Source organism: Salmo salar, chromosome 15 (assembly GCF_965601325.2).
Source record: "Salmo salar chromosome 15, fSalSal1, whole genome shotgun sequence".
NCBI lineage: Eukaryota > Metazoa > Chordata > Actinopteri > Salmoniformes > Salmonidae > Salmo > Salmo salar.
The window spans coordinates 114,443,035-114,468,534 of NC_138305.1; the positions used below are offsets into that span (position 1 = coordinate 114,443,035).

Here is a 25,500-nt window from a genome sequence, read left to right on the forward strand (position 1 = left end):
CCTACTATAGCTACTCCATCCTGTCCTACTATAGCTTCTCCATGCTGTCCTACTATAGCTACTCCATGCTGTCCTACTATAGCTACTCCATGCTGTCCTGTCCTAATATAGCTACTCCATGCTGTCCTACTATAGCTACAACATGCTGTCCTACTATAGCTACTCCATGCTTTCCTACTATAGCTACTCCATGTTGTCCTACTATAGCTACTCCATGCTGTCCTACTATAGCTACTCCATGCTGTCCTGCTATAGCTACTCCATGCTGTCCTACTATAGCTACTCCATGCTCTCCTATTATAGCTACTCCATGCTGTCCTACTATAGCTATTCCATGCTGTCCTACTATAGCTACTCCATGCTGTCCTGTCCTACTATAGCTACTCCATCCTGTCCTACTATAGCTACTCCATGCTGTCCTACTATAGCTACTCCATGCTGTCCTACTATTGCTACTCCATGCTGTCCTACTATAGCTACTCCATGCTGTCCTGTCCTACGATAGCTACTCCACACTGTCCTACTATAGCTACTCCATGCTGTCCTACTATAGCTACTCCATGCTGTCCTGCTATAGCTACTCCATGCTGTCCTGTCCTACGATAGCTACTCCACACTGTCCTACTATAGCTACTCCATGCTGTCCTACTATAGCTAATCCATGCTGTCCTGCTATAGCTACTCCATGCTGTGCTACTATAGCTACTCCATGCTGTCCTACTATAGCTACTCCATGCTGTCCTATTATAGCTACTCCATGCTGTTCTACTATAGCTACTCCATGCTGTCCTATTATATCTACTCCATGCTCTCCTACTATAGCTACTCCATGCTGTCCTGTCCTACTATAGCTACTCCATGCTGTCCTACTATAGCTACAACATGCTGTCCTACTATAGCTGCTCCATGCTGTCCTACTATAGCTACTTCATGCTGTCCTGTCCTACTATAGCTACTCCATGCTCTTCAACTGTAGCTACTCCACACTGTCCTACTATAGCTATTCCACGCTGTCCTACTATAGCTACTCCATGCTGTCCTGTCCTACTATAGCTACTCCATGCTGTCCTGCTATAGCTACTCCATGCTGTCCTGTCCTACTATAGCTACTCCACACTGTCCTACTATAGCTACTCCACGCTGTCCTACTATAGCTACTCCATGCTGTCCTGTCCTACTATAGCTACTCCATGCTGTCCTACTATAGCTACTCCATGCTGTCCTGTCCTACTATAGCTACTCCATGCTGTCCTACTATAGCTACTCCATGCTGTCCTGCTATAGCTACTCCATGCTGTCCTACTATAGCTACTCCATGCTGTCCTACTATAGCTACTCCATGCTGTCCTACTATAGCTACTCCATGCTGTCCTACTATAGCTACTCCATGCTGTCCTACTATAGCTACTCCATGCTGTCCTACTATTGCTACTCCATGCTGTCCTACTATAGCTACTCCATGCTGTCCTGTCCTACTATAGCTACTCCACACTGTCCTACTATAGCTACTCCATGTTGTCCTACTATAGCTACTCCATGCTGTCCTACTATAGCTACTCCATGTTCTCCTACTATTGCTACTCCATGATGTCATGTCCTGCTATAGCTACTATTTGCTGTCCTACTATAGCTACTCCATGCCCTCCTGTCCTACTATAGCTACTCCATGCTGTCCTACTATAGCTACTTCATGCTGTCCTACTATATCTACTCCATGCTCTCCTACTATAGCTACTCCATGCTGTCCTACTATAGCTACTCCATGCTGTCCTACTATAGCTACTCCATGCTGTCCTACTATAGCTACTCCATGCTGTCCTACTATAGCTACTCCATGCTGTCCTACTATAGCTACTCCATGCTGTCCTACTATAGCTACTCCATGCTGTCCTACTATAGCTACTCCATGCTGTCCTACTATAGCTACTCCATGCTGTCCTGTCCTACTATAGCTACTCCACACTGTCCTACTATAGCTACTCCATGCTGTCCTGTCCTACTATAGCTACTCCTTGCTGTCCTGTCCTACTATAGCTACTGCATGCTGTCCGACTAGAGCTACTCCATGCTGTCCTACTATAGCTACTCCATGCTGTCCTGCTATAGCTACTCCATGCTGTCCTACTATAGCTACTCCATGCTGTCCTACTATAGCTACTCCATGCTGTCCTGCTATAGCTACTCCATGCTGTCCTGCTATAGCTACTCCATGCTGTCCTACTATAGCTACTCCATGCTTTCCTATTATAGCTACTCCATGCTGTCCTACTATAGCTAATTCCATGCTGTCCTACTATAGCTACTCCATGCTGTCCTGTCCTACTATAGCTACTCCATCCTGTCCTACTATAGCTACTCCATGCTGTCCTACTATAGCTACTCCATGCTGTCCTACTATCGCTACTCCATGCTGTCCTGTCCTACGATAGCTACTCCACACTGTCCCAGTATAGCTACTCCATGCTGTCCTACACTAGCTACTCCATGCTGTCCTACTATAGCTACTCCATGCTGTCCTACTATAGCTACTCCATGCTGTCCTACTATAGCTACTCCATGCTCTCCTACTATAGCTACTCTATGCTGTCCTGTCCTACAATAGCTACTCCATGCTGTCCTACTATAGCTAAAACAAGCTGTCCTACTATAGCTACTCCATGCTGTTCTACTATAGCTACTCCATGCTGTCCTGTCCTACTATAGCTACTCCATGCTGCCCTGCTACAGCTACTCCATGCTGTCCTACTATAGCTACTCCATGCTGTCCTACTATAGCTACTCCATGCTGTCCTACTATAGCTACTCCATGCTGTCCTACTATAGCTACTCCATTCTGTCCTGTCCTACTATAGCTACTCCATGCTGTCCTACTATAGCTACAACATGCTGTCCTACTATAGCTACTCAATGCTGTCCTACTATAGCTACTCCATGCTGTCCTGTCCTACTATAGCTACTCTATGCTGTCCTACTATAGCTACTCCATGCTGTCCTGTCCTACTATAGCTACTCCATGTTGTCCTACTATAGCTACTCCATGCTGTCCTGTCCTACTATAGCTACTCCATGCTGTCCTACTATAGCTACTCCATGCTGTCCTACTATAGTTACTCCATGCTGTCCTACTATAGCTACTCCATGCTGTCCTACTATATCTACTCCATGCTGTTCTACTATAGCTACTCCATGCTGTCCTTTCCTACTATAGCTACTGCATGCTGTCCTACAATAGCTACTCCATGCTGTCCTACTATAGCTACTCCATTCTGTCCTGCTATAGATACTCCATGCTGTCCTACTATAGCTACTCCATTCTCTCCTGCTATAGCTACTCCATGCTGTCCTACTATTGCTACTCCATGCTGTCCTACTATAGCTACTCCATGCTGTCCTGTCCTACGATAGCTACTCCACACTGTCCTACTATAGCTACTCCATGCTGTCCTACTATAGCTACTCCATGCTGTCCTACTATAGCTACTCCATGCTGTCCTGTCCTACTATAGCTACTCCATGCTGTCCTACTATAGCTACAACATGCTGTCCTACTATAGCTACTCCATGCTGTCCTACTATAGCTACTTCATGCTGTCCTGTCCTACTATAGCTACTCCATGCTGTCCTGCTATAGCTACTCCATGCTGTCCTGTCCTACTATAGCTACTCCACACTGTCCTACTATAGCTACTCCACGCTGTCCTACTATAGCTACTCCATGCTGTCCTGTCCTACTATAGCTACTCCATGCTGTCCTACTATAGCTACTCCATGCTGTCCTGCTATAGCTACTCCATGCTGTCCTACTATAGCTACTCCATGCTGTCCTACTATAGCTACAACATGCTGTCCTACTATAGCTACTCCATGCTGTCCTACTATAGCTACTCCATGCTGTCCTGCTATATCTACTCCATGCTGTCCTGCTATAGCTACTCCATGCTGTCCTACTATAGCTACTCCATGCTCTCCTATTATAGCTACTCCATGCTGTCCTACTATAGCTATTCCATGCTGTCCTACTATAGCTACTCCATGCTGTCCTGTCCTACTATAGCTACTCCATCCTGTCCTACTATAGCTACTCCATGCTGTCCTACTATAGCTACTCCATGCTGTCCTACTATTGCTACTCCATGCTGTGCTACTATAGCTACTCCATGCTGTCCTGTCCTACGATAGCTACTCCACACTGTCCTACTATAGCTACTCCATGCTGTCCTACTATAGCTACTCCATGCTGTCCTACTATAGCTACTCCATGCTGTCCTGCTATAGCTACTCCATGCTGTCCTGTCCTACTAAATGCTACTCCTTGCTGTCCTACTATAGCTAATCCATGCTGTCCTGCTATAGCTACTCCATGCTGTCCTACTATAGCTACTCCATGCTGTCCTACTATAGCTACTCCATGCTGTCCTATTATAGCTACTCCATGCTGTCCTACTATAGCTACTCCATGCTGTCCTATTATAGCTACTCCATGCTGTCCTACTATAGCTACTCCATGCTGTCCTGTCCTACTATAGCTACTCCATGCTGTCCTACTATAGCTACAACATGCTGTCCTACTATAGCTACTCCATGCTGTCCTACTATAGCTACTTCATGCTGTCCTGTCCTACTATAGCTACTCCATGCTGTCCTACTATAGCAACTCCATGCTGTTCTACTATAGCTACTCCATGCTGTCCTACTATAGCTACTTCACTCTGTCCTGCTATAGCTACTCCATGCTGTCCTACTATAGCTACTTCATGCTGTCCTGTCCTACTATAGCTACTCCATGCTGTCCTACTATAGCTACTCCATGCTGTCCTGCTATAGCTACTCCATGCTGTCCTGTCCTACTATAGCTACTCCTTGCTGTACTACTATAGCTAATCCATGCTGTCCTGCTATAGCTACTCCATGCTGTCCTACTATAGCTACTCCATGCTGTCCTACTATAGCTACTCCATGCTGTCCTATTATAGCTACTCCATGCTGTCCTACTATAGCTACTCCATGCTGTCCTATTATAGCTACTCCATGCTGTCCTACTATAGCTACTCCATGCTGTCCTGTCCTACTATAGCTACTCCATGCTGTCCTACTATAGCTACAACATGCTGTCCTACTATAGCTACTCCATGCTGTCCTACTATAGCTACTTCATGCTGTCTTGTCCTACTATAGCTACTCCATGCTGTCCTACTATAGCAACTCCATGCTGTTCTACTATAGCTACTCCATGCTGTCCTACTATAGCTACTTCACTCTGTCCTGCTATAGCTACTCCATGCTGTCCTACTATAGCTACTCCATGCTGTCCGACTATAGCTACTCCATGCTGTCCTGTCCTACTATAGCTACTCCATGCTGTCCTGTCCTACTATAGCTACTCCATGCTGTCCTACTATAGCTACTCCATGCTGTACTACTATATCTACTCCATGCTGTCCTGTCCTACTATAGCTACTCCATGCTGTCCAACTATAGCTACTCCATGCTGTCCTACTATAGCTACTCCATGCTGTCCTACTATAGCTACTCCACACTGTCCTACTATAGTTACTCCATGCTGTCCTACTATAGCTACTCCATGCTGTCCTACTATAGCTACTCCATGCTGTCCTGCTATAGCTACTCCATGCTGTCCTGTCCTACTATAGCTACTCCATGCCCTACTGTCCTACTATAGCTACTCCATGCTGTCCTACTATAGCTACTCCATGCTGTCCTACTATAGCTACTCCATGCTGTCCTACTATAGCTACTCCATGCTGTCCTACTATAGCTACTCCATACTGTCCTACTATAGCTACTCCATGCTGTCCTACTATAGCTACTCCATGCTGTCCTACTATAGCTACTCCATGCTGTCCTGTCCTACTATAGCTACTCCATGCTGTCCTACTATAGCTACTCCATGCTGTCCTACTATAGCTACTCCATGCTGTCCTACTATAGCTACTCCATGCTGTCCTCCTATAGCTACTCCATGCTGTCCTGTCCTACTATAGCTACTCCATGCTGTCCTACTATAGCTACTCCATGCTGTCCTACTATAGCTACTCCATGCTCTCCTACTATAGCTACTCCATGCTGTCCTGCTATAGCTACTCCATGCTGTCCTACTATAGCTACTCCATGCTGTCCTACTATAGCTACTCCATGCTGTCCTACCATAGCTACTCCATGCTGTCCTACTATAGCTACTCCATGCTGTCCTACTATAGCTACTCCATGCTGTCCTACTATAGCTACTCCATGCTGTCCTACTATAGCTACTCCATGCTGTCCTACTATAGCTACTCCATGCTGTCCTACTATAGCTACTCCATGCTGTCCTGTCCTACTATAGCTACTCCATGCTGTCCTACTATAGCTACTCCATGCTGTCCTGTCCTACTATAGCTACTCCATGCTGTCCTCCTATAGCTACTCCATGCTGTCCTGTCCTACTATAGCTACTCCATGCTGTCCTACTATAGCTACTCCATGCTGTCCTACTATAGCTACTCCATGCTCTCCTACTATAGCTACTCCATGCTGTCCTGCTATAGCTACTCCATGCTGTCCTACTATAGCTACTCCATGCTGTCCTACTATAGCTACTCCATGCTGTCCTACCATAGCTACTCCATGCTGTCCTACTATAGCTACTCCATGCTGTCCTACTATAGCTACTCCATGCTGTCCTACTATAGCTACTCCATGCTGTCCTACTATAGCTACTCCATGCTGTCCTACTATAGCTACTCCATGCTGTCCTACTATAGCTACTCCACACTGTCCTACTATAGTTACTCCATGCTGTCCTACTATAGCTACTCCATGCTGTCCTACTATAGCTACTCCATGCTGCCCTGCTATAGCTACTCCATGCTGTCCTACTATAGCTACTCCATGCTGTCCTGTCCTACTATAGCTACTCCATGCTGTCCTACTATAGCTACTCCATGCTGTCCTACTATAGCTACTCCATGCTGTCCTACTACAGCTACTCCATGCTGTCCTGCTATAGCTACTCCATGCTGTCCTACTATAGCTACTCCATGCTATCCTACTATAGCTACTCCATGCTGTCCTACTATAGCTACTCCATGCTGTCCTACTATAGCTACTCCATGCTGTCCTACTATAGCTACTCCATGCTGTCCTACTATAGCTACTCCATGCTGTCCTACTATAGCTACTCCATGCTGTCCTACTATAGCTACTCCATGCTGTCCTGTCCTACTATAGCTACTCCATGCTGTCCTGTCCTGATATAGCTACTCCATGCTGTCCTACTATAGCTACTCCATGCTGTCCTACTATAGCTACTCCATGCTCTCCTCCTATAGCTACTCCATGCTGTCCTAGTATAGCTACTCCATTCTGTCCTACTATAGCTACTCCATGCTGTCCTGTCCTACTATAGCTACTCCATGCTGTCCTACTATAGCTACTCCTTGCTGTCCTACTATAGCTACTCCATGCTGTCCTACTATAGCTACTCCATGCTGTCCTACTATAGCTACTCCATGCTGTCCTACTATAGCTACTCCATGCTGTTCTATTATAGCTACTCCATGCTGTCGTACTATAGCTACTCCATGCTGTCCTGTCCTACTATAGCTACTCCATGCTGTCCTACTATAGCTACTCCATGCTGTCCTCCTATAGGTACTCCATGCTGTCCTGTCCTACTATAGCTACTCCATGCTGTCCTACTATAGCTACTCCATGCTGTCCTACTATAGCTACTCCATGCTGTCCTACTATAGCTACTCCATGCTCTCCTACTATAGCTACTCCATGCTCTCCTACTATATCTACTCCATGCTGTCCTGTCCTGCTATAGCTGCTCCATGCTGTCCTACTATAGCTACTCCATGCTGTCCTACTATAACTACTCCATGCTGTTCTGCTATAGCTACTCCATGCTGTCCTACTATAGCTACTCCATGCTATCCTACTATAGCTACTCCATGCTGTCCTACTATAGCTACTCCATGCTGTCCTACTATAGCTACTACATGCTGTCCTACTATAGCTACTCCATGCTGTCCTGTCCTACTATAGCTACTCCATGCTGTCCTGTCCTGATATAGCTACTCCATGCTGTCCTACTATAGCTACTCCATGCTGTCCTACTATAGCTACTCCATGCTGTCCTCCTATAGCTTCTCCATGCTGTCCTACTATAGCTACTCCATGCTGTCCTACTATAGCTACTCCACGCTGTCCTGTCCTACTATAGCTACTCAATGCTGTCCTACTATAGCTACTCCATGCTGTCCTACTATAGCTACTCCATGCTGTCCTGTCCTACTATAGCTACTCCATGCTGTCCTGTCCTGATATAGCTACTCCATGCTGTTCTACTATAGCTACTCCATGCTGTCCTACTATAGCTACTCCATGCTGTCCTACTATAGCTACTCCATGCTCTCCTCCTATAGCTACTCCATGCTGTCCTAGTATAGCTACTCCATTCTGTCCTACTATAGCTACTCCATGCTGTCCTGTCCTACTATAGCTACTCCATGCTGTCCTCCTATAGCTACTCCATGCTGTTCTATTATAGCTACTCCATGCTGTCCTACTATAGCTACTCCATGCTGTCGTACTATAGCTACTCCATGCTGTCCTGTCCTACTATAGCTACTCCATGCTGTCCTACTATAGCTACTCCATGCTGTCCTACTATAGCTACTCCATGCTGTCCTACTATAGCTACTCCATGCTCTCCTACTATAGCTACTCCATGCTCTCCTACTATATCTACTCCATGCTGTCCTGTCCTGCTATAGCTGCTCCATGCTGTCCTACTATAGCTACTCCATGCTGTCCTACTATAACTACTCCATGCTGTTCTGCTATAGCTACTCCATGCTGTCCTACTATAGCTACTCCATGCTATCCTACTATAGCTACTCCATGCTGTCCTACTATAGCTACTCCATGCTGTCCTACTATAGCTACTCCATGCTGTCCTACTATAGCTACTCCATGCTGTCCTACTATAGCTACTCCATGCTGTCCTGTCCTGATATAGCTACTCCATGCTGTCCTACTATAGCTACTCCATGCTGTCCTACTATAGCTACTCCATGCTGTCCTCCTATAGCTTCTCCATGCTGTCCTACTATAGCTACTCCATGCTGTCCTACTATAGCTACTCCACGCTGTCCTGTCCTACTATAGCTACTCAATGCTGTCCTACTATAGCTACTCCATGCTGTCCTACTATAGCTACTCCATGCTGTCCCACTTTAGCTGTCAACTAAAAAAAATACTGAATTACAACATTTTAACATTATTTTTTATATATTTGATGCAACAGCACAGAGTATGCACATTAACATCACCATGTGGTGCAGTGCAGTATTCATGACAGTTCTATAACATCACCATGTGGTGCAGTGCAGTATTCATGACAGTTCTATAACATCACCATGTGGTGCAGTGCAGTATTCATGACAGTTCTATAACGTCACCATGTGGTGCAGTGCAGTATTCATGACAGTTCAATAACATCACCATGTGGTGCAGTGCAGTATTCATGACAGTTCTATAGCATCACCATGTGGTGCAGTGCAGTATTCATGACAGTTCTATAACATCACCATGTGGTGCAGTGCAGTATTCATGACAGTTCTATAACATCACCATGTGGTGCAGTGCAGTATTCATAACAGTTACATAGCATTCACGTCCAAACAGAGAAAAAGCTATGTGATCTTAGCGTGCTTCGCGGGGTGAGCTTCCTGTTTGATGCTTGCTTTTCTCCCCCCCCCCCCCCCACACCCCCCATGATGTCACACCATTGCAGTGAAGAAGTGATTTTCATCATGTGCTTTCTGTACAAGAGGCCTTAGTAACAATAGTTTAGATTTTCACTTGTCAGACCAATAAACAAATGTCAGGAGGCTAGGGGGCATTCTTTTGACGTCCGGCTGAAAAGCGTGCCCAAAGTAAACTGCCTGTTACTCAGGCCCCGAAGCTAGGATATGCCATCGTGCATACATTTATTTTGTCCCCCTACACCAAACGCGATCACAACACGCAGGTTAAAATATCAAAACAAACTCTGAACCAATGACATTAATTTGGGGACAGGTCGAAAAGCATTTAGCTAGCTGGCTTGCACTTGCTAGCTATTTTGTCCTATTTAGCTAGCTTGCTGTTGCTAGCTAATTTGTCCTGTGATATAAACATTGAGTTGTTATTTTACCTGAAATGCACAAGGTCCTCTACTCCGACAATTAATCCACACATAAAAACGGTCAACCGAAGCGTTTCTAGTCATCTCTCCTCCTTCCAGGCTTTTTCACAGTTTAACTTATATGGCGATCGGCATCTAAACTTTCATAGTGTTACCACGACAACCGGCAACAGTTCGTCTTTCAATCACCTATGTGGGTATAACCAATGAGGAGATGGCACGTGGGTACCTGCTTCTATAAACCAATGAGGAGGCAGGACTTGCAGTGCGATCTGCGTCAGAAATAGGAATTACTTCTATTTTAGCCCTTGGCAACGCAGACGCTCGTTGACGCGTGCGAGCAGTGTGGTCAGGGTATAAAGGTCTATCTCTCCCCATCTCTCTCCCGTTCTCTCGTTCTCTCGTTCTCTCTCTCTAGGATGGTGATGACCCTAAGGGTCTATCTCTCCCCATCTCTCTCTAGGATGGTGAGGACACTAAGGGTCTCTCTCTCTATCTCTCTCTAGGATGGTGAGGACACTAAGGGTCTCTCTCTCTCTATCTCTCTCTAGGATGGTGAGGACACTAAGGGTCTCTCTCTCTATCTCTCTCTAGGATGGTGAGGACACTAAGGGTCTCTCTCTCTCTATCTCTCTCTAGGATGGTAAGGGTACCCTAAGGGTCTCTCTCTCTATCTCTCTCTAGGATGGTGAGGACACTAAGGGTCTCTCTCTCTATCTCTCTCTAGGATGGTGAGGGTACCCTAAGGGTCTCTCTCTCTATCTCTCTCTAGGATGGTGAGGACACTAAGGGTCTCTCTCTCTATCTCTCTCTAGGATGGTGAGGACATTAAGGGTCTCTCTCTCTATCTCTCTCTAGGATGGTGAGGGTACCCTAAGGGTCTCTCTCTCTATCTCTCTCTAGGATGGTGAGGACATTAAGGGTCTATCTCTCCCCATCTCTCTCTAGGATGGTGAGGGTACCCTAAGGGTCTCTCTCTCTATCTCTCTCTAGGATGGTGAGGGTACCCTAAGGGTCTCTCTCTCTATCTCTCTCTAGGATGGTGAGGACACTAAGGGTCTCTCTCTATCTATCTCTCTCTAGGATGGTGAGGGTACCCCAGTAGATGTCCAGGTGAAGGATAACGGTAATGGAACGTACACCTGCAGTTACACCCCCAAGAAACCCCTCAAACACACCGTCATGGCGTCCTGGGGCGGAGTCAACATACCGGACAGTCCCTTCAGGGTGAGCAAATACTGACAGGTTACTAGGAAAAATGGGAGCATTAACAAACTGTTAAATGGGGACTTCAGCTTTACCCCCACACATACAAACTGTTAAATGGAGACTTCAGCTTTACCCGCACATACAAACTGTTAAATGGAGACTTCAGCTTTACCCCCGCACATACAAACTGTTAAATGGAGACTTCAGCTTTACCCGCACATACAAACTGTTAAACGGATACTTCAGCTTTACCCACACACATACAAACTGTTAAATGGAGACTTCAGCTTTACCCCCACACATACAAACTGTTAAACGGATACTTCAGCTTTACCCACACACATACAAACTGTTAAATGGAGACTTCAGCTTTACCCCCACACATACAAACTGTTAAATGGAGACTTCAGCTTTACCCCCACACATACAAACTGTTACAATGGGGACTTCAGCTTTACCCCCACACATACAAACTGTTAAATGGAGACTTCAGCTTTACCCGCACATACAAACTGTTAAATGGAGACTTCAGCTTTACCCACACACATACAAACTGTTAAATGGAGACTTCAGCTTTACCCGCACATACAAACTGTTAAACGGATACTTCAGCTTTACCCCCACACATACAAACTGTTAAATGGAGACTTCAGCTTTACCCCCACACATACAAACTGTTACATGGGGACTTCAGCTTTACCCCCACACATACAAACTGTTAAATGGGGACTTCAGCTTTACCCGCACATACAAACTGTTAAACGGAGACTTCAGCTTTACCCCCACACATACAAACTGTTAAATGGAGACTTCAGCTTTACCCCCACACATACAAACTGTTAAATGGAGACTTCAGCTTTACCCCCACACATACAAACTGTTACATGGGGACTTCAGCTTTACCCCCACACATACAAACTGTTAAATGGAGACTTCAGCTTTACCCCCACACATACAAACTGTTAAATGGAGACTTCAGCTTTACCCCCACACATACAAACTGTTAAATGGAGACTTCAGCTTTACCCCCACATACAAACTGCTAAATGGAGACTTCAGCTTTACCCCCACATACAAACTGCTAAATGGAGACTTCAGCTTTACCCGCACATACAAACTGTTAAATGGAGACTTCAGCTTTACCCCCACATACAAACTGTTAAATGGGGACTTCAGCTTTACCCCCACATACAAACTGTTAAATGGAGACTTCAGCTTTACCCGCACATACAAACTGTTAAATGGAGACTTCAGCTTTACCCCCACACATACAAACTGTTAAATGGGGACTTCAGCTTTACCCCCGCACATACAAACTGTTAAATGGAGACTTCAGCTTTACCCGCACATACAAACTGTTAAATGGAGACTTCAGCTTTACCCGCACATACAAACTGTTAAATGGAGACTTCAGCTTTACCCCCACACATACAAACTGTTAAACGGATACTTCAGCTTTACCCACACACATACAAACTGTTAAATGGAGACTTCAGCTTTACCCCCACACATACAAACTGTTACATGGGGACTTCAGCTTTACCCCCACACATACAAACTGTTAAATGGGGACTTCAGCTTTACCCCCGCACATACAAACTGTTAAATGGAGACTTCAGCTTTACCCGCACATACAAACTGTTAAACGGATACTTCAGCTTTACCCACACACATACAAACTGTTAAATGGAGACTTCAGCTTTACCCCCACACATACAAACTGTTACATGGGGACTTCAGCTTTACCCCCGCACATACAAACTGTTACATGGGGACTTCAGCTTTACCCCCACACATACAAACTTATTTTCCTCTCTCTCTCCCTAATCATTTCTACATTTTTCTCATTGTGTGTGTGTGTAGATGATGATCGGGGCAGGTTGCCACCCTAAGAAGGTGAAGGTGTCAGGTCCTGGTGTGGCTGAAACAGGGCTGAAGGCTTTTGAACCAACATCCTTCACTGTGGACTGTGGTGAGGCAGGACAAGGTAGGACCTTTACACTACACCAACATCCTTCACTGTGGACTGTGGTGAGGCAGGACAAGGTAGGACCTTTACACTACACCAACATCCTTCACTGTGGACTGTGGTGAGGCAGGACAAGGTAGGACCTTTACACTACACCAACATCCTTCACTGTGGACTGTGGTGAGGCAGGACAAGGTAGGACCTTTACACTACAGCAACATCCTTCACTGTGGACTGTGGTGAGGCAGGACAAGGTAGGACCTTTACACTACAGCAACATCCTTCACTGTGGACTGTGGTGAGGCGGGACAAGGTAGGACCTTTACACTACACCAACATCCTTCACTGTGGACTGTGGTGAGGCGGGACAAGGTAGGACCTTTACACTAGACCAACATCCTTCACTGTGGACTGTGGTGAGGCGGGACAAGGTAGGACCTTTACACTACACCAACATCCTTCACTGTGGACTGTGGTGAGGCGGGACAAGGTAGGACCTTTACACTACACCAACATCCTTCACTGTGGACTGTGGTGAGGCGGGACAAGGTAGGACCTTTACACTACACCAACATCCTTCACTGTGGACTGTGGTGAGGCAGGACAAGGTAGGACCTTTACACTACACCAACATCCTTCACTGTGGACTGTGGTGAGGCGGGACAAGGTAGGACCTTTACACTACACCAACATCCTTCACTGTGGACTGTGGTGAGGCGGGACAAGGTAGGACCTTTACACTACACCAACATCCTTCACTGTGGACTGTGGTGAGGCGGGACAAGGTAGGACCTTTACACTACACCAACATCCTTCACTGTGGACTGTGGTGAGGCGGGACAAGGTAGGACCTTTACACTACACCAACATCCTTCACTGTGGACTGTGGTGAGGCGGGACAAGGTAGGACCTTTACACTACACCAACATCCTTCACTGTGGACTGTGGTGAGGCGGGACAAGGTAGGACCTTTACACTAGACCAACATCCTTCACTGTGGACTGTGGTGAGGCGGGACAAGGTAGGACCTTTACACTACACCAACATCCTTCACTGTGGACTGTGGTGAGGCAGGACAAGGTAGGACCTTTACACTACACCAGCCCCTTCACTGTGGACTGTGGAGAGGCAGGACAAGGTAGGACCTTTACACTACACCAACATCCTTCACTGTGGACTGTGGTGAGGCAGGACAAGGTAGGACCTTTACACTACACCAACATCCTTCACTGTGGACTGTGGTGAGGCAGGACAAGGTAGGACCTTTACACTACACCAGCCCCTTCACTGTGGACTGTGGAGAGGCAGGACAAGGTAGGACCTTTACACTACACCAACATCCTTCACTGTGGACTGTGGTGAGGCAGGACAAGGTAGGACCTTTACACTACACCAGCCCCTTCACTGTGGACTGTGGTGAGGCAGGACAAGGTAGGGACCTTTACACTACACCAACATCCTTCACTGTGGACTGTGGTGAGGCAGGACAAGGTAGGACCTTTACACTACACCAACATCCTTCACTGTGGACTGTGGTGAGGCAGGACAAGGTAGGACCTTTACACTACACCAGCCCCTTCACTGTGGACTGTGGTGAGGCAGGACAAGGTAGGACCTTTACACTACACCAACATCCTTCACTGTGGACTGTGGTGAGGCAGGACAAGGTAGGACCTTTACACTACACCAACATCCTTCACTGTGGACTGTGGTGAGGCAGGACAAGGTAGGACCTTTACACTACACCAACATCCTTCACTGTGGACTGTGGTGAGGCAGGACAAGGTAGGACCTTTACACTACACCAACATCCTTCACTGTGGACTGTGGTGAGGCAGGACAAGGTAGGACCTTTACACTACACCAACATCCTTCACTGTGGACTGTGGTGAGGCAGGACAAGGTAGGACCTTTACACTACACCAACATCCTTCACTGTGGACTGTGGTGAGGCAGGACAAGGTAGGACCTTTACACTACACCAGCCCCTTCACTGTGGACTGTGGTGAGGCAGGACAAGGTAGGACCTTTACACTACACCAACATCCTTCACTGTGGACTGTGGTGAGGCAGGACAAGGTAGGACCTTTACACTACACCAACATCCTTCACTGTGGACTGTGGTGAGGCAGGACAAGGTAGGACCTTTACACTACACCAGCCCCTTCACTGTGGACTGTGGTGAGGCAGGACAAGGTAGGACCTTTACACTACACCAACATCCTTCACTGTGGACTGTGGTGAGGCAGGACAAGGTAGGACCTTTACACTACACCAACATCCTTCACTGTGGACTGTGGTGAGGCAGGACAAGGTAGGAACTTTACACTACACCAACATCCTTCACTGTGGACTGTGGTGAGGCAGGACAAGGTAGGACCTTTACACTACACCAGCCCCTTCACTGTGGACTGTGGTGAGGCAGGACAAGGTAGGACCTTTACACTACACCAACATCCTTCACTGTGGACTGTGGTGAGGCAGGACAAGGTAGGACCTTTACACTACACCAACATCCTTCACTGTGGACTGTGGTGAGGCAGGACAAGGTAGGAATGTACACTACACCAGCCCTATTCTGATGCTCTTCCCTTCTCCTTAAAGTGTGCACTCGTTCACTTTCCCTCATGGATTTAGAAGTGTCTAATGAAAAAGAAACCATAATACATCATAATATTATGCCATTTAGCATACGCTTTTATCCTAAGTGACTTACAGTCATGCTTGCGTACATTTTACGTATGGGTGGCCACGGGAATCAAACCCACTACCCTGGCATTACAAGCACCATGCTCTACTAACTGACCTACTAATATCCAACCCACTACCCTGGAATTACAAGCACCATGCTCTACTAACTGACCTACAAATATCCAACCCACTACCCTGGAATTACAAGCACCATGCTCTACTAACTGACCTACAAATATGCAACCCACTACCCTGGCATTTCAAGCACCATGCTCTACTAACTGACCTACTAATATCCAACCCACTACCCTGGAATTACAAGCACCATGCTCTACTAACTGACCTACAAATATCCAACCCACTACCCTGGCATTACAAGCACCATGCTCTACTAACTGACCTACTAATATCCACCCCACTACCCTGGCATTACAAGCACCATGCTCTACTAACTGACCTACTAATATCCACCCCACTACCCTGGCATTACAAGCACCATGCTCTACTAACTCACCTACAAAGGCCCAGTTCATAGTACGCACAATATGTAAACAAATGTGTTTATGTTTATGACACTGGAAGCAAACATTTTAATTCCACCGGTATGTTCGCCAAGTGTATTAACTGTGTGTGTGTGTGTGTGTGTGTGTGTGTGTGTGTGTGTGTGTGTGTGTGTGTGTGTGTGTGTGTGTGTGTGTGTGTGTGTGTGTGTGTGTGTGCCCCCCAGGTGACATCAGTATAAGTATAAAGTGCTCTCCAGGTGTGGTGGGACCAGCGGAGGCAGACATCGACTTCGACATCATCAGGAACGACGACGACACGTTTACCGTTAAATACACACCGCCAGGCGCTGGTAGCTACACCATCATGGTGCTGTTCGCTGACCAGGTGGGTAGAGGGTGTGTGTGTGTGTGTTGGTGTGTAAGGTGTTGGTGTGTAAGGTGTTTGTATAGAATGTATGCTGTTCACTAAACCTCGAGTCAGTGTCAAGTCCCAAGTCCCTACCTTTACTAAGTCTGGCATCTGTATACTTGAGTCAAAGTTGAGTCCCAAGTCCCTAAAAATCAGCATGGCTAGTTAAATAATACAGTAGATAGTTAGTTTAGTCCCTACACATCAGAATGGCTAGTTAAATAATACAGTAGGTAGTTAGCTTAGTCCCTACACATCAGCATGGCTAGTTAAATAATACAGTAGATAGTTAGTTTAGTCCCTACACATCAGAATGGCTAGTTAAATAATACAGTAGGTAGTTAGCTTAGTCCCTACACATCAGAATGTCTAGTTAAATAATACAGTAGGTAGTTAGCTTAGTCCCTACACATCAGCATGGCTAGTTAAATAATACAGTAGATAGTTAGTTTAGTCCCTACACATCAGCATGGCTAGTTAAATAATACAGTAGATAGTTAGTTTAGTCCCTACACATCAGCATGGCTAGTTAAATAATACAGTAGGTAGTTAGCTTAGTCCCTACACATCAGCATGGCTAGTTAAATAATACAGTAGATAGTTAGTTTAGTCCCTACACATCAGCATGGCTAGTTAAATAATACAGTAGGTAGTTAGCTTAGTCCCTACACATCAGCATGGCTAGTTAAATAATACAGTAGGTAGTTAGCTTAGTGTTACACATCAGCATGGCTAGTTAAATAATACAGTAGGTAGTTAGTTTAGTCCCTACACATCAGCATGGCTAGTTAAATAATACAGTAGGTAGTTAGCTTAGTGTTACACATCAGCATGGCTAGTTAAATAATACAGTAGGTAGTTAGCTTAGTCCCTACACATCAGCATGGCTAGTTAAATAATACAGTAGGTAGTTAGCTTAGTGTTACACATCAGCATGGCTAGTTAAATAATACAGTAGGTAGTTAGCTTAGTGTTACACATCAGCATGGCTAGTTAAATAATACAGCAGGTAGTTAGCTTAGTCCCTACACATCAGCATGGCTAGTTAAATAATACAGTAGGTAGTTAGTTTAGTCTCTACACATCAGCATGGCTAGTTAAATAATACAGTAGGTAGTTAGCTTAGTCCCTACACATCAGCATGGCTAGTTAAATAATACAGTAGGTAGTTAGCTTAGTCCCTACACATCAGCATGGCTAGTTAAATAATACAGTAGGTAGTTAGCTTAGTCCCTACACATCAGAATGGCTAGTTAAATAATACAGAAGGTAGTTAGCTTAGTGTTACACATCAGCATGGCTAGTTAAATAATACAGTAGGTAGTTAGCTTAGTCCCTACACATCAGAATGGCTAGTTAAATAATACAGTAGGTAGTTAGCTTAGTCCCTACACATCAGAATGGCTAGTTAAATAATACAGTAGGTAGTTAGCTTAGTGTAACACATCAGCATGGCTAGTTAAATAATACAGTAGGTAGTTAGCTTAGTGTAACACATCAGCATGGCTAGTTAAATAATACAGTAGGTAGTTAGCTTAGTGTTACACATCAGCATGTCTAGTTAAATAATACAGTAGGTAGTTAGCTTAGTCCCTACACATCTGCATGGCTAGTTAAATAATACAGTAGGTAGTTAGCTTAGTGTTACACATCAGCATGGCTAGTTAAATAATACAGTAGGTAGTTAGCTTAGTGTAACACATCAGCATGGCTAGTTAAATAATACAGTAGGTAGTTAGCTTAGTGTTACACATCAGCATGGCTAGTTAAATAATACAGTAGGTAGTTAGCTTAGTGTTACACATCAGCATGGCTAGTTAAATAATACAGCAGGTAGTTAGCTTAGTCCCTACACATCAGCATGGCTAGTTAAATAATACAGTAGGTAGTTAGTTTAGTCCCTACACATCAGCATGGCTAGTTAAATAATACAGTAGGTAGTTAGCTTAGTCCCTACACATCAGCATGGCTAGTTAAATAATACAGTAGGTAGTTAGCTTAGTCCCTACACATCAGCATGGCTAGTTAAATAATACAGTAGGTAGTTAGCTTAGTGTTACACATCAGCATGGCTAGTTAAATAATACTGTAGGGGCATTTGAAAAAGCGGACTCGACTACTACAACACTGTGTGTGTGTGTGTATGTGAGCGACCGGCAAGATTTTGACATTTCGAATTTGAAATTGTGTTTTTTTACATTGGATAGAAGTAGAGACTCAGAGCTAGAAAATGGCGTATCATAAACTACAGTTGAGTAACAATGGGCAAGTAATTCTCCTTTGAAAGTTGATCAACTTTTGAGAAAATGGCCCTTGAATGTTTTGGTACAGGAGAGCTCTTCTTTGTCTCCACCCATTCAGCATCGTTCACACCCTCTAAAGCTTTAGCCCCACCCATCTCTTTAAGGATTCACATGTGAGGCCGTTTACTAAACAACCAAAAATGTCAAGACTAAAGGTTGGTTTATGCTACGGGTGTGTTTGTAAATTGAATCTGAAATGCCAGAGTCTGAGTGTTCGTAAACTCAGATAGTTGTCAAATTGTCCATTTGTAAATTCAGATTGATTCGCTCTCGGAGCGTTCAGAGCTCTGGCCCGAGGGTTGATCAGAGCGTTCTGAAATAACAACAGCAGTTAGTCACCCAAGCTAACTGGCTAACGTTGGCTAGCTACTTCCAGACACATAATGAGAGAACACTCTGATCATAGCAGAGCTGGTTAGGCTGTTTTTATAAAATGTGTCAGTTATTCTGCGCTCTGGCACACTCAGATGAGAGTGCTCCGAAATTGGAGTAGATAGCCAGAATTAACAATGTCCGTTGAGAATGCACAATGAATATACCACTTAGCTAAGAATGACGTGAATAATCAAGTCAATAAACGTTGGGTAGTTAGTTATATTATAGTTACCTTATATAGCTATAGCCTGCAAGTTCGATGTATTAGTAGCCAACTAACGTTAACGTTACTCGTTAGGTAACTAAAGTTAGCTAACACACCGGTACACCGGTACATACTGCTGTAATGCTATGCGGTTCGTAAGGATAGCGTAGCTAACAAATTGTCAGCCAACATAACATTAAACATAAACTTATTTCAAAAGTCATTACTTTATTACATTGCTCAAAAGTTTCTTAACATTTGTCATAATTAGTTAAAGCAATGAATTTGTATCCGCTTTTCGTCAGACTTCGGCTGAATATTTTCCGCCATTTTCTTCATTTCTGAAAACGTTAGTGCGGTTAGTAATGTCGTATGCCTCTCTGTGTTCCAGACCATCCCCATGACTCCCATCAGGATCAAAGTTGACCCGTCACATGACGCCGGCAAGGTCAAGGCCGAGGGACCAGGACTCAACCATAGTGGTGAGTAACACACACACACACACACACGGTACACACTCACCATTTCATCCACCAGAGATAATTAACCCTTCCCTGTTCCATGGCCTCTGTCCCCTCCTCTTCCCCATCTCTTTCTCCCTCATTTCTCTCGTCCAGGTGTGGAGTTAAACAAGCTGACCCACTTCACAGTAAACACCAAGGCTGCAGGTAAAGCCAAGCTGGACGCTGTGTTCTCCGGCCCGGCTAATGGAGAGACGGTCAAGGACTTTGAGATCATCAACAACCCTGATAACACCCATACGGTCAAGTACACCCCTGTCCAGCAAGGGGTTCTGGGAGTGGCCCTCACCTACGGAGGAGATTCTATTCCCAAGAGCCCCTTCTCCATCCCCGTGGCACCAAGCCTTGACCTCAGCAAGATACAAGTGGCTGGACTGGGTGATAGTATGTACACTATAAAAACTAAAAATATATATTTTTATTTTTTATTAACTAGGCAAGTCAATTAAGAACAAATTCTTATTTACAATGACAGCCTACCCTGACCAAACACGAAAGACGCTGGGCCAATTGTGCACTTTGTGTAGTGGTTGAAAAATTAGTTTTAATGACTCCAACCTAAGTGAATGTAAACTTCCGACTTCAACTGTATATAGTATGCAGTGTATGTAGTTTTTTTAGTATGTAGATAGATAGTGATATAGTATATAAAGTATGTAGTGTAGATAGATAGTGATATAGTATATTTAGAATGTATAGTATGTAGTTGACGTATATATAGTGTATATATATAGTATTTATAGAATGTAGTGTAGATAGACAGAGATATAGTATGTACTGTAGCTAGATAGTGATATAGTATATATATTATTAATAGTATGCAGTGTAGATTGAGATATAGTATATTAAGTAGTATGTAGTGTAGATAGATAGTGATATAGCATATACAGTTGAAGGCGGAAGTTTACATACACTTAGGTTGGAGTCACTCAAATTAATTTTTCAACCACTACACAAATTTCTTGTTAACAAACTATAGTTTTGGCAAGTCGGTTAGGACATCTACTTTGTGCATGACACAAGTAATTTTTACAACAATTGTTTACAGACAGATTATTTAACCTCTCTGGGCCAGTGGGACGTTAGCGTCCCACTCTATTCAACAGCCAGTGGAATCGCGTGGCGCGAAATACAAATACCTCAAAAATGCTATAACTTCAATTTCTCAAACATATGACTATTTTACACCATTTGAAAGATAAGACTCTCGTTAATCCAACCACGTCCGATTTCAAAAAGGCTTTACAGCGAAAGCAAAACATTAGATTATGTCAGGAGAGTACCCTGCCAAAAATAATCACACAGCCATTTTCAAAGCAAGCATATATGTCACAAAAACCAAAACCACAGCTAAATGCAGCACTAACTATTGATGATCTTCATCAGATGACACTCCTAGGACATTATGTTATACAATACATGTATGTTTTGTTCAATCAAGTTCATATTTATATCAAAAACCAGCTTTTTACATTAGCATGTGATGTTCAGAACTAGCATACCCACCGAAAACTTCCGGTGAATTTACTAAATAACTCATGATAAACATTGACAAAATACATAACAATTATTTTAAGAATTATAGATACAGCACTCCTTTATGCAATCGCTATGTCCGATTTTAAAATAGATTTTCGGCGAAAGCACATTTTTGCAATATTCTGAGTACATAGCTCAGCCATCACGGCTAGCTAATTTGACACCCGCCAAGTTTGGGGCAACCTAAAGTCAGAATTACTATTACAAAAATTGGATTACCTTTGCTGTTCTTCGTCAGAATGCACTCCCATGACTTCTACTTCAACAACAAATGTTGTTTTGGTTCCAAATAATCCATAGTTATATCCAAATTCCTCCGTTTTGTTTGTGCGTTCAGGTCACTATCTGAAGGGTGACGCGCGAGTGCATTTCGTGACAAAAAAAATCAAAATATTCCATTACCGTACTTAGAAGCATGTCAAACGCTGTTTAAGATCAATTTTTATGCTATTTTTCTCATAAAATAGCGATAATATTCCAACCGGACAATGTTGTATTCATTCAAAGAGTGAAAGAAAAAAATGGTGAGGTCTAGTGAATGCGCATCTCCAGACTCACTGTCCCCAGGCAGGCCACTTACAAACTCTGCTGCTGTACTTTGCCCAGAGACAGGAGACACGTCATTCCGATTTCTGAACACTTTAGAGAGCCAATGTAAGCCTTAGAAAGTGTCACGTAACAGCACAGATGCTGTAATTTTGATAGAGATGCAACAGAAGGACTACAAATTGTCAGACGGGCCACTTCCTGCATGGAATCTTCTCAGGTTTTTGCCTGCCATATGAGTTCTGTTATACTCACAGACATCATTCAAACAGTTTTAGAAACTTTAGAGTGTTTTCTATCCATATGTAATAAGTATATGATATAAGTATATATAAGTATAAGTATATGATATAATAAGTATATTCTATCCAAATATATGCATATTCTCGTTTCTGGGCAAGAGTAGTAACCAGTTTAAATCGGGTACCTTTTTTATCCGGCTGTGAAAATACTGCCCCCTAGCCCCAACAGGTTTTAACTTATTTAAATTCTAGTGGGTCAAATGTTTACATACACTAAGTTGACTGTGCCTTTAAACAACTTGGAAAATTCCAGAGAATGATGTCATGGCTTTAGAAGCTTCTGATAGGCTAATTGACATCATTTGAGTCAACTGGAGGTGCACCTGTGGATGTATTTCAAGGCCTACCTTCAAACTCAGTGCCTCTTTGCTTGACATCATGGGAAAATCAAAAGAAATCAGCCAAGACCTCAGAAAAAATATTGTAGACCTCCACAAGTCTGGTTCATCCTTGGGAGCAATTTCCAAATGCCTGAAGGTACCACATTCATCTATACAAACAATTGTACGCAATTATAAACACCATGGGACCATGCAGCCGTCACACCGCTCAGGAAGGAGACTCGTTCTGTTCAGAGGACAGTTTTGGAGAAATGTCCTCTGGTATGACGAAACAAAAATAGAACTGTTTGGCCATAATGACCATTGTTATGTTTGGAGGAAAAAGGGGGAAGCTTGCAAGCCGAAGAACACCATCCCAACCGTGAAGAACGGGGGTTGCAGCATCATGTTGTGGGGGTGCTTTGCTGCAGGAGGGACTGATGCACTACAGAAAATAGATGCATCATGAGGCAGGAAAATGATCGTGAATTATTGAAGCAACATCTCAAGACATCAATCAGGAAGTTATAGCTTGGTCGCAGATGGGTCTTCCAAATGGACAATGACCCCAAGCATACTTCCAATGTTGTGGCAAAATGGCTTAAGGACAACAAAGTCAAGGTATTAGAGTGGCCATCACAAAGCCCTGACCTCAATCCTATAGAAAATTTGTGGGCAGAAATTAGAAAGTGTGTGCGAACAAGGAGGCCAACAAACCTGACTCAGTTACACCAGCTTTGTCAGGAGGAATGGGCCAAAATTCACCCAACTTATTGTGGGAAGCTTGTGGAAGGCTACCCGAAACGTTTGACCCAAGTTAAACAATGTAAAGGCAATGCTACCAAATACTAATTGAGCGTATGTAAACTTCTGACCCACTGGGAATGTGATGAAAGAAATAAAAGCTGAAATAAATCATTCTCTCTACTATTATTCTGACATTTCACATTCTTAAAATAAAGTGGTGATCCTAACTGACCTAAGACACGGAATTTTTACTAGGATTAAATGTCAGGAATTGTGAAAAACTGATTTTACATGTGTTTGGCTAAGGTGTATTTAAACTTCCGAATTCAACTGTATACTACAGGTAACATATCATTACATACTATATATAGTATAGATATTTCGGAATTGTTCAGAGACGATCCGTTACCCGCTATATAACATCAATTTATTATAATAAGTTATAATAAGGTATTATTATTAACAGGCCATTCATCCTTAACTCATGCTGCCAAACATACCCTCGTAAAACTGACTATCCTACCGATCCTTGACTTTGGCGATGTCATATACAAAATAGCCTCCAACACTCTACTCAGCTAACTGGATGTAGTCTATCACAGTCCCAATCCGTTTTGTCACCAAAGCCCCATATACTACCCACTACTGCGACCTGTATGCTCTCGTTGGCTGGCCCTCGCTTCATATTCGTCGCCAAACCCACTGTCTCCAGGTCATCTATAAGTCTTTGCTAGGTAAAGCCCCGCCTTATCTCAGCTCACTGGTCACCATAGCAACACCCACCCGTAGCACGCGCTCCAGCAGGTATATTTCACTGGTCATCCCCAAAGCCAACACCTCCTTTGGCCGCCTTTCCTTCCAGTTCTCTGCTGCCAATGACTGGAACGAATTGCAAAAATCACTCAAGCTGGAGACTCATATCTCCCCCACTAACTTTAAGCTTCAGCTGTCTGAGCAGCTTACCGATCGCTGTACCTGTCACGCCCTGACCTGAGAGAGAGGGTTTGTTTCTCTATGTGGTTAGGTCAAGGTGTGGGGTGGGCATTCTATGTGTTGTATTTCTTTGTTTTGGGCCGAGTATGGTTCCTAACCAGAGGCAGCTGTCTATCGTTGTCTCTGATTGGGAACCATACTTAGGCAGCCTTTTTTCCACCTGTGTTTGTGGGATCTTATTTTTGTATTTTTTGCTTTGTGTGTCTACAGAACGTGACGGTCGTATTTTCCTTTGTTCATTACTTTTTATCGTGTTCGGAGTAAATAAATCACAAGATTAACATATCCCACGCTGCACCTTGATCGACTCCTTTTGATGAACGTTACAGTACTTGTACACAGCCCATCTGTAAATATCCCACCCAACTACCTCATCCCCATATTGTTATTTATCTTTTTGCTCTTTTGCACCCCAGTATCTCTACTTGCACATCATCATCTGCACATCTATCACTCCAGTGTTAATGCTAAATTGTAATTATTTCACCTCTAGGGCCTATTTATTGCTTTACCTCCCTAATCTTCTACATTTGCACACACTACATCAATTTTTTTTATTGTGTTATTGACTGTACGTTTGTTTATGTGTAACTCTGTTGTTTTTGTCGCACTGCTTTGCATTATCGTGGCCAGGTCGCAGTTGTAAATGAGAACTTGTTCTCAACTTGCCTAC

General features: G+C 44.1%; 1 protein-coding gene across 1 annotated transcript in view; it reads left to right on the forward strand.

Annotated features, from left to right (window-relative positions):
* Positions 1–25,500, forward strand: part of flna (filamin A, alpha (actin binding protein 280)) — a 211,549-nt gene that overhangs the window by 104,418 nt on the left and 81,631 nt on the right. Inside the window, 5 exon segments of the mRNA XM_082962309.1 lie at positions 11,279–11,422; positions 13,268–13,391; positions 16,792–16,952; positions 20,251–20,341; positions 20,477–20,764. Coding sequence (XP_082818435.1) covers positions 11,279–11,422; positions 13,268–13,391; positions 16,792–16,952; positions 20,251–20,341; positions 20,477–20,764 — 808 coding nt within the window.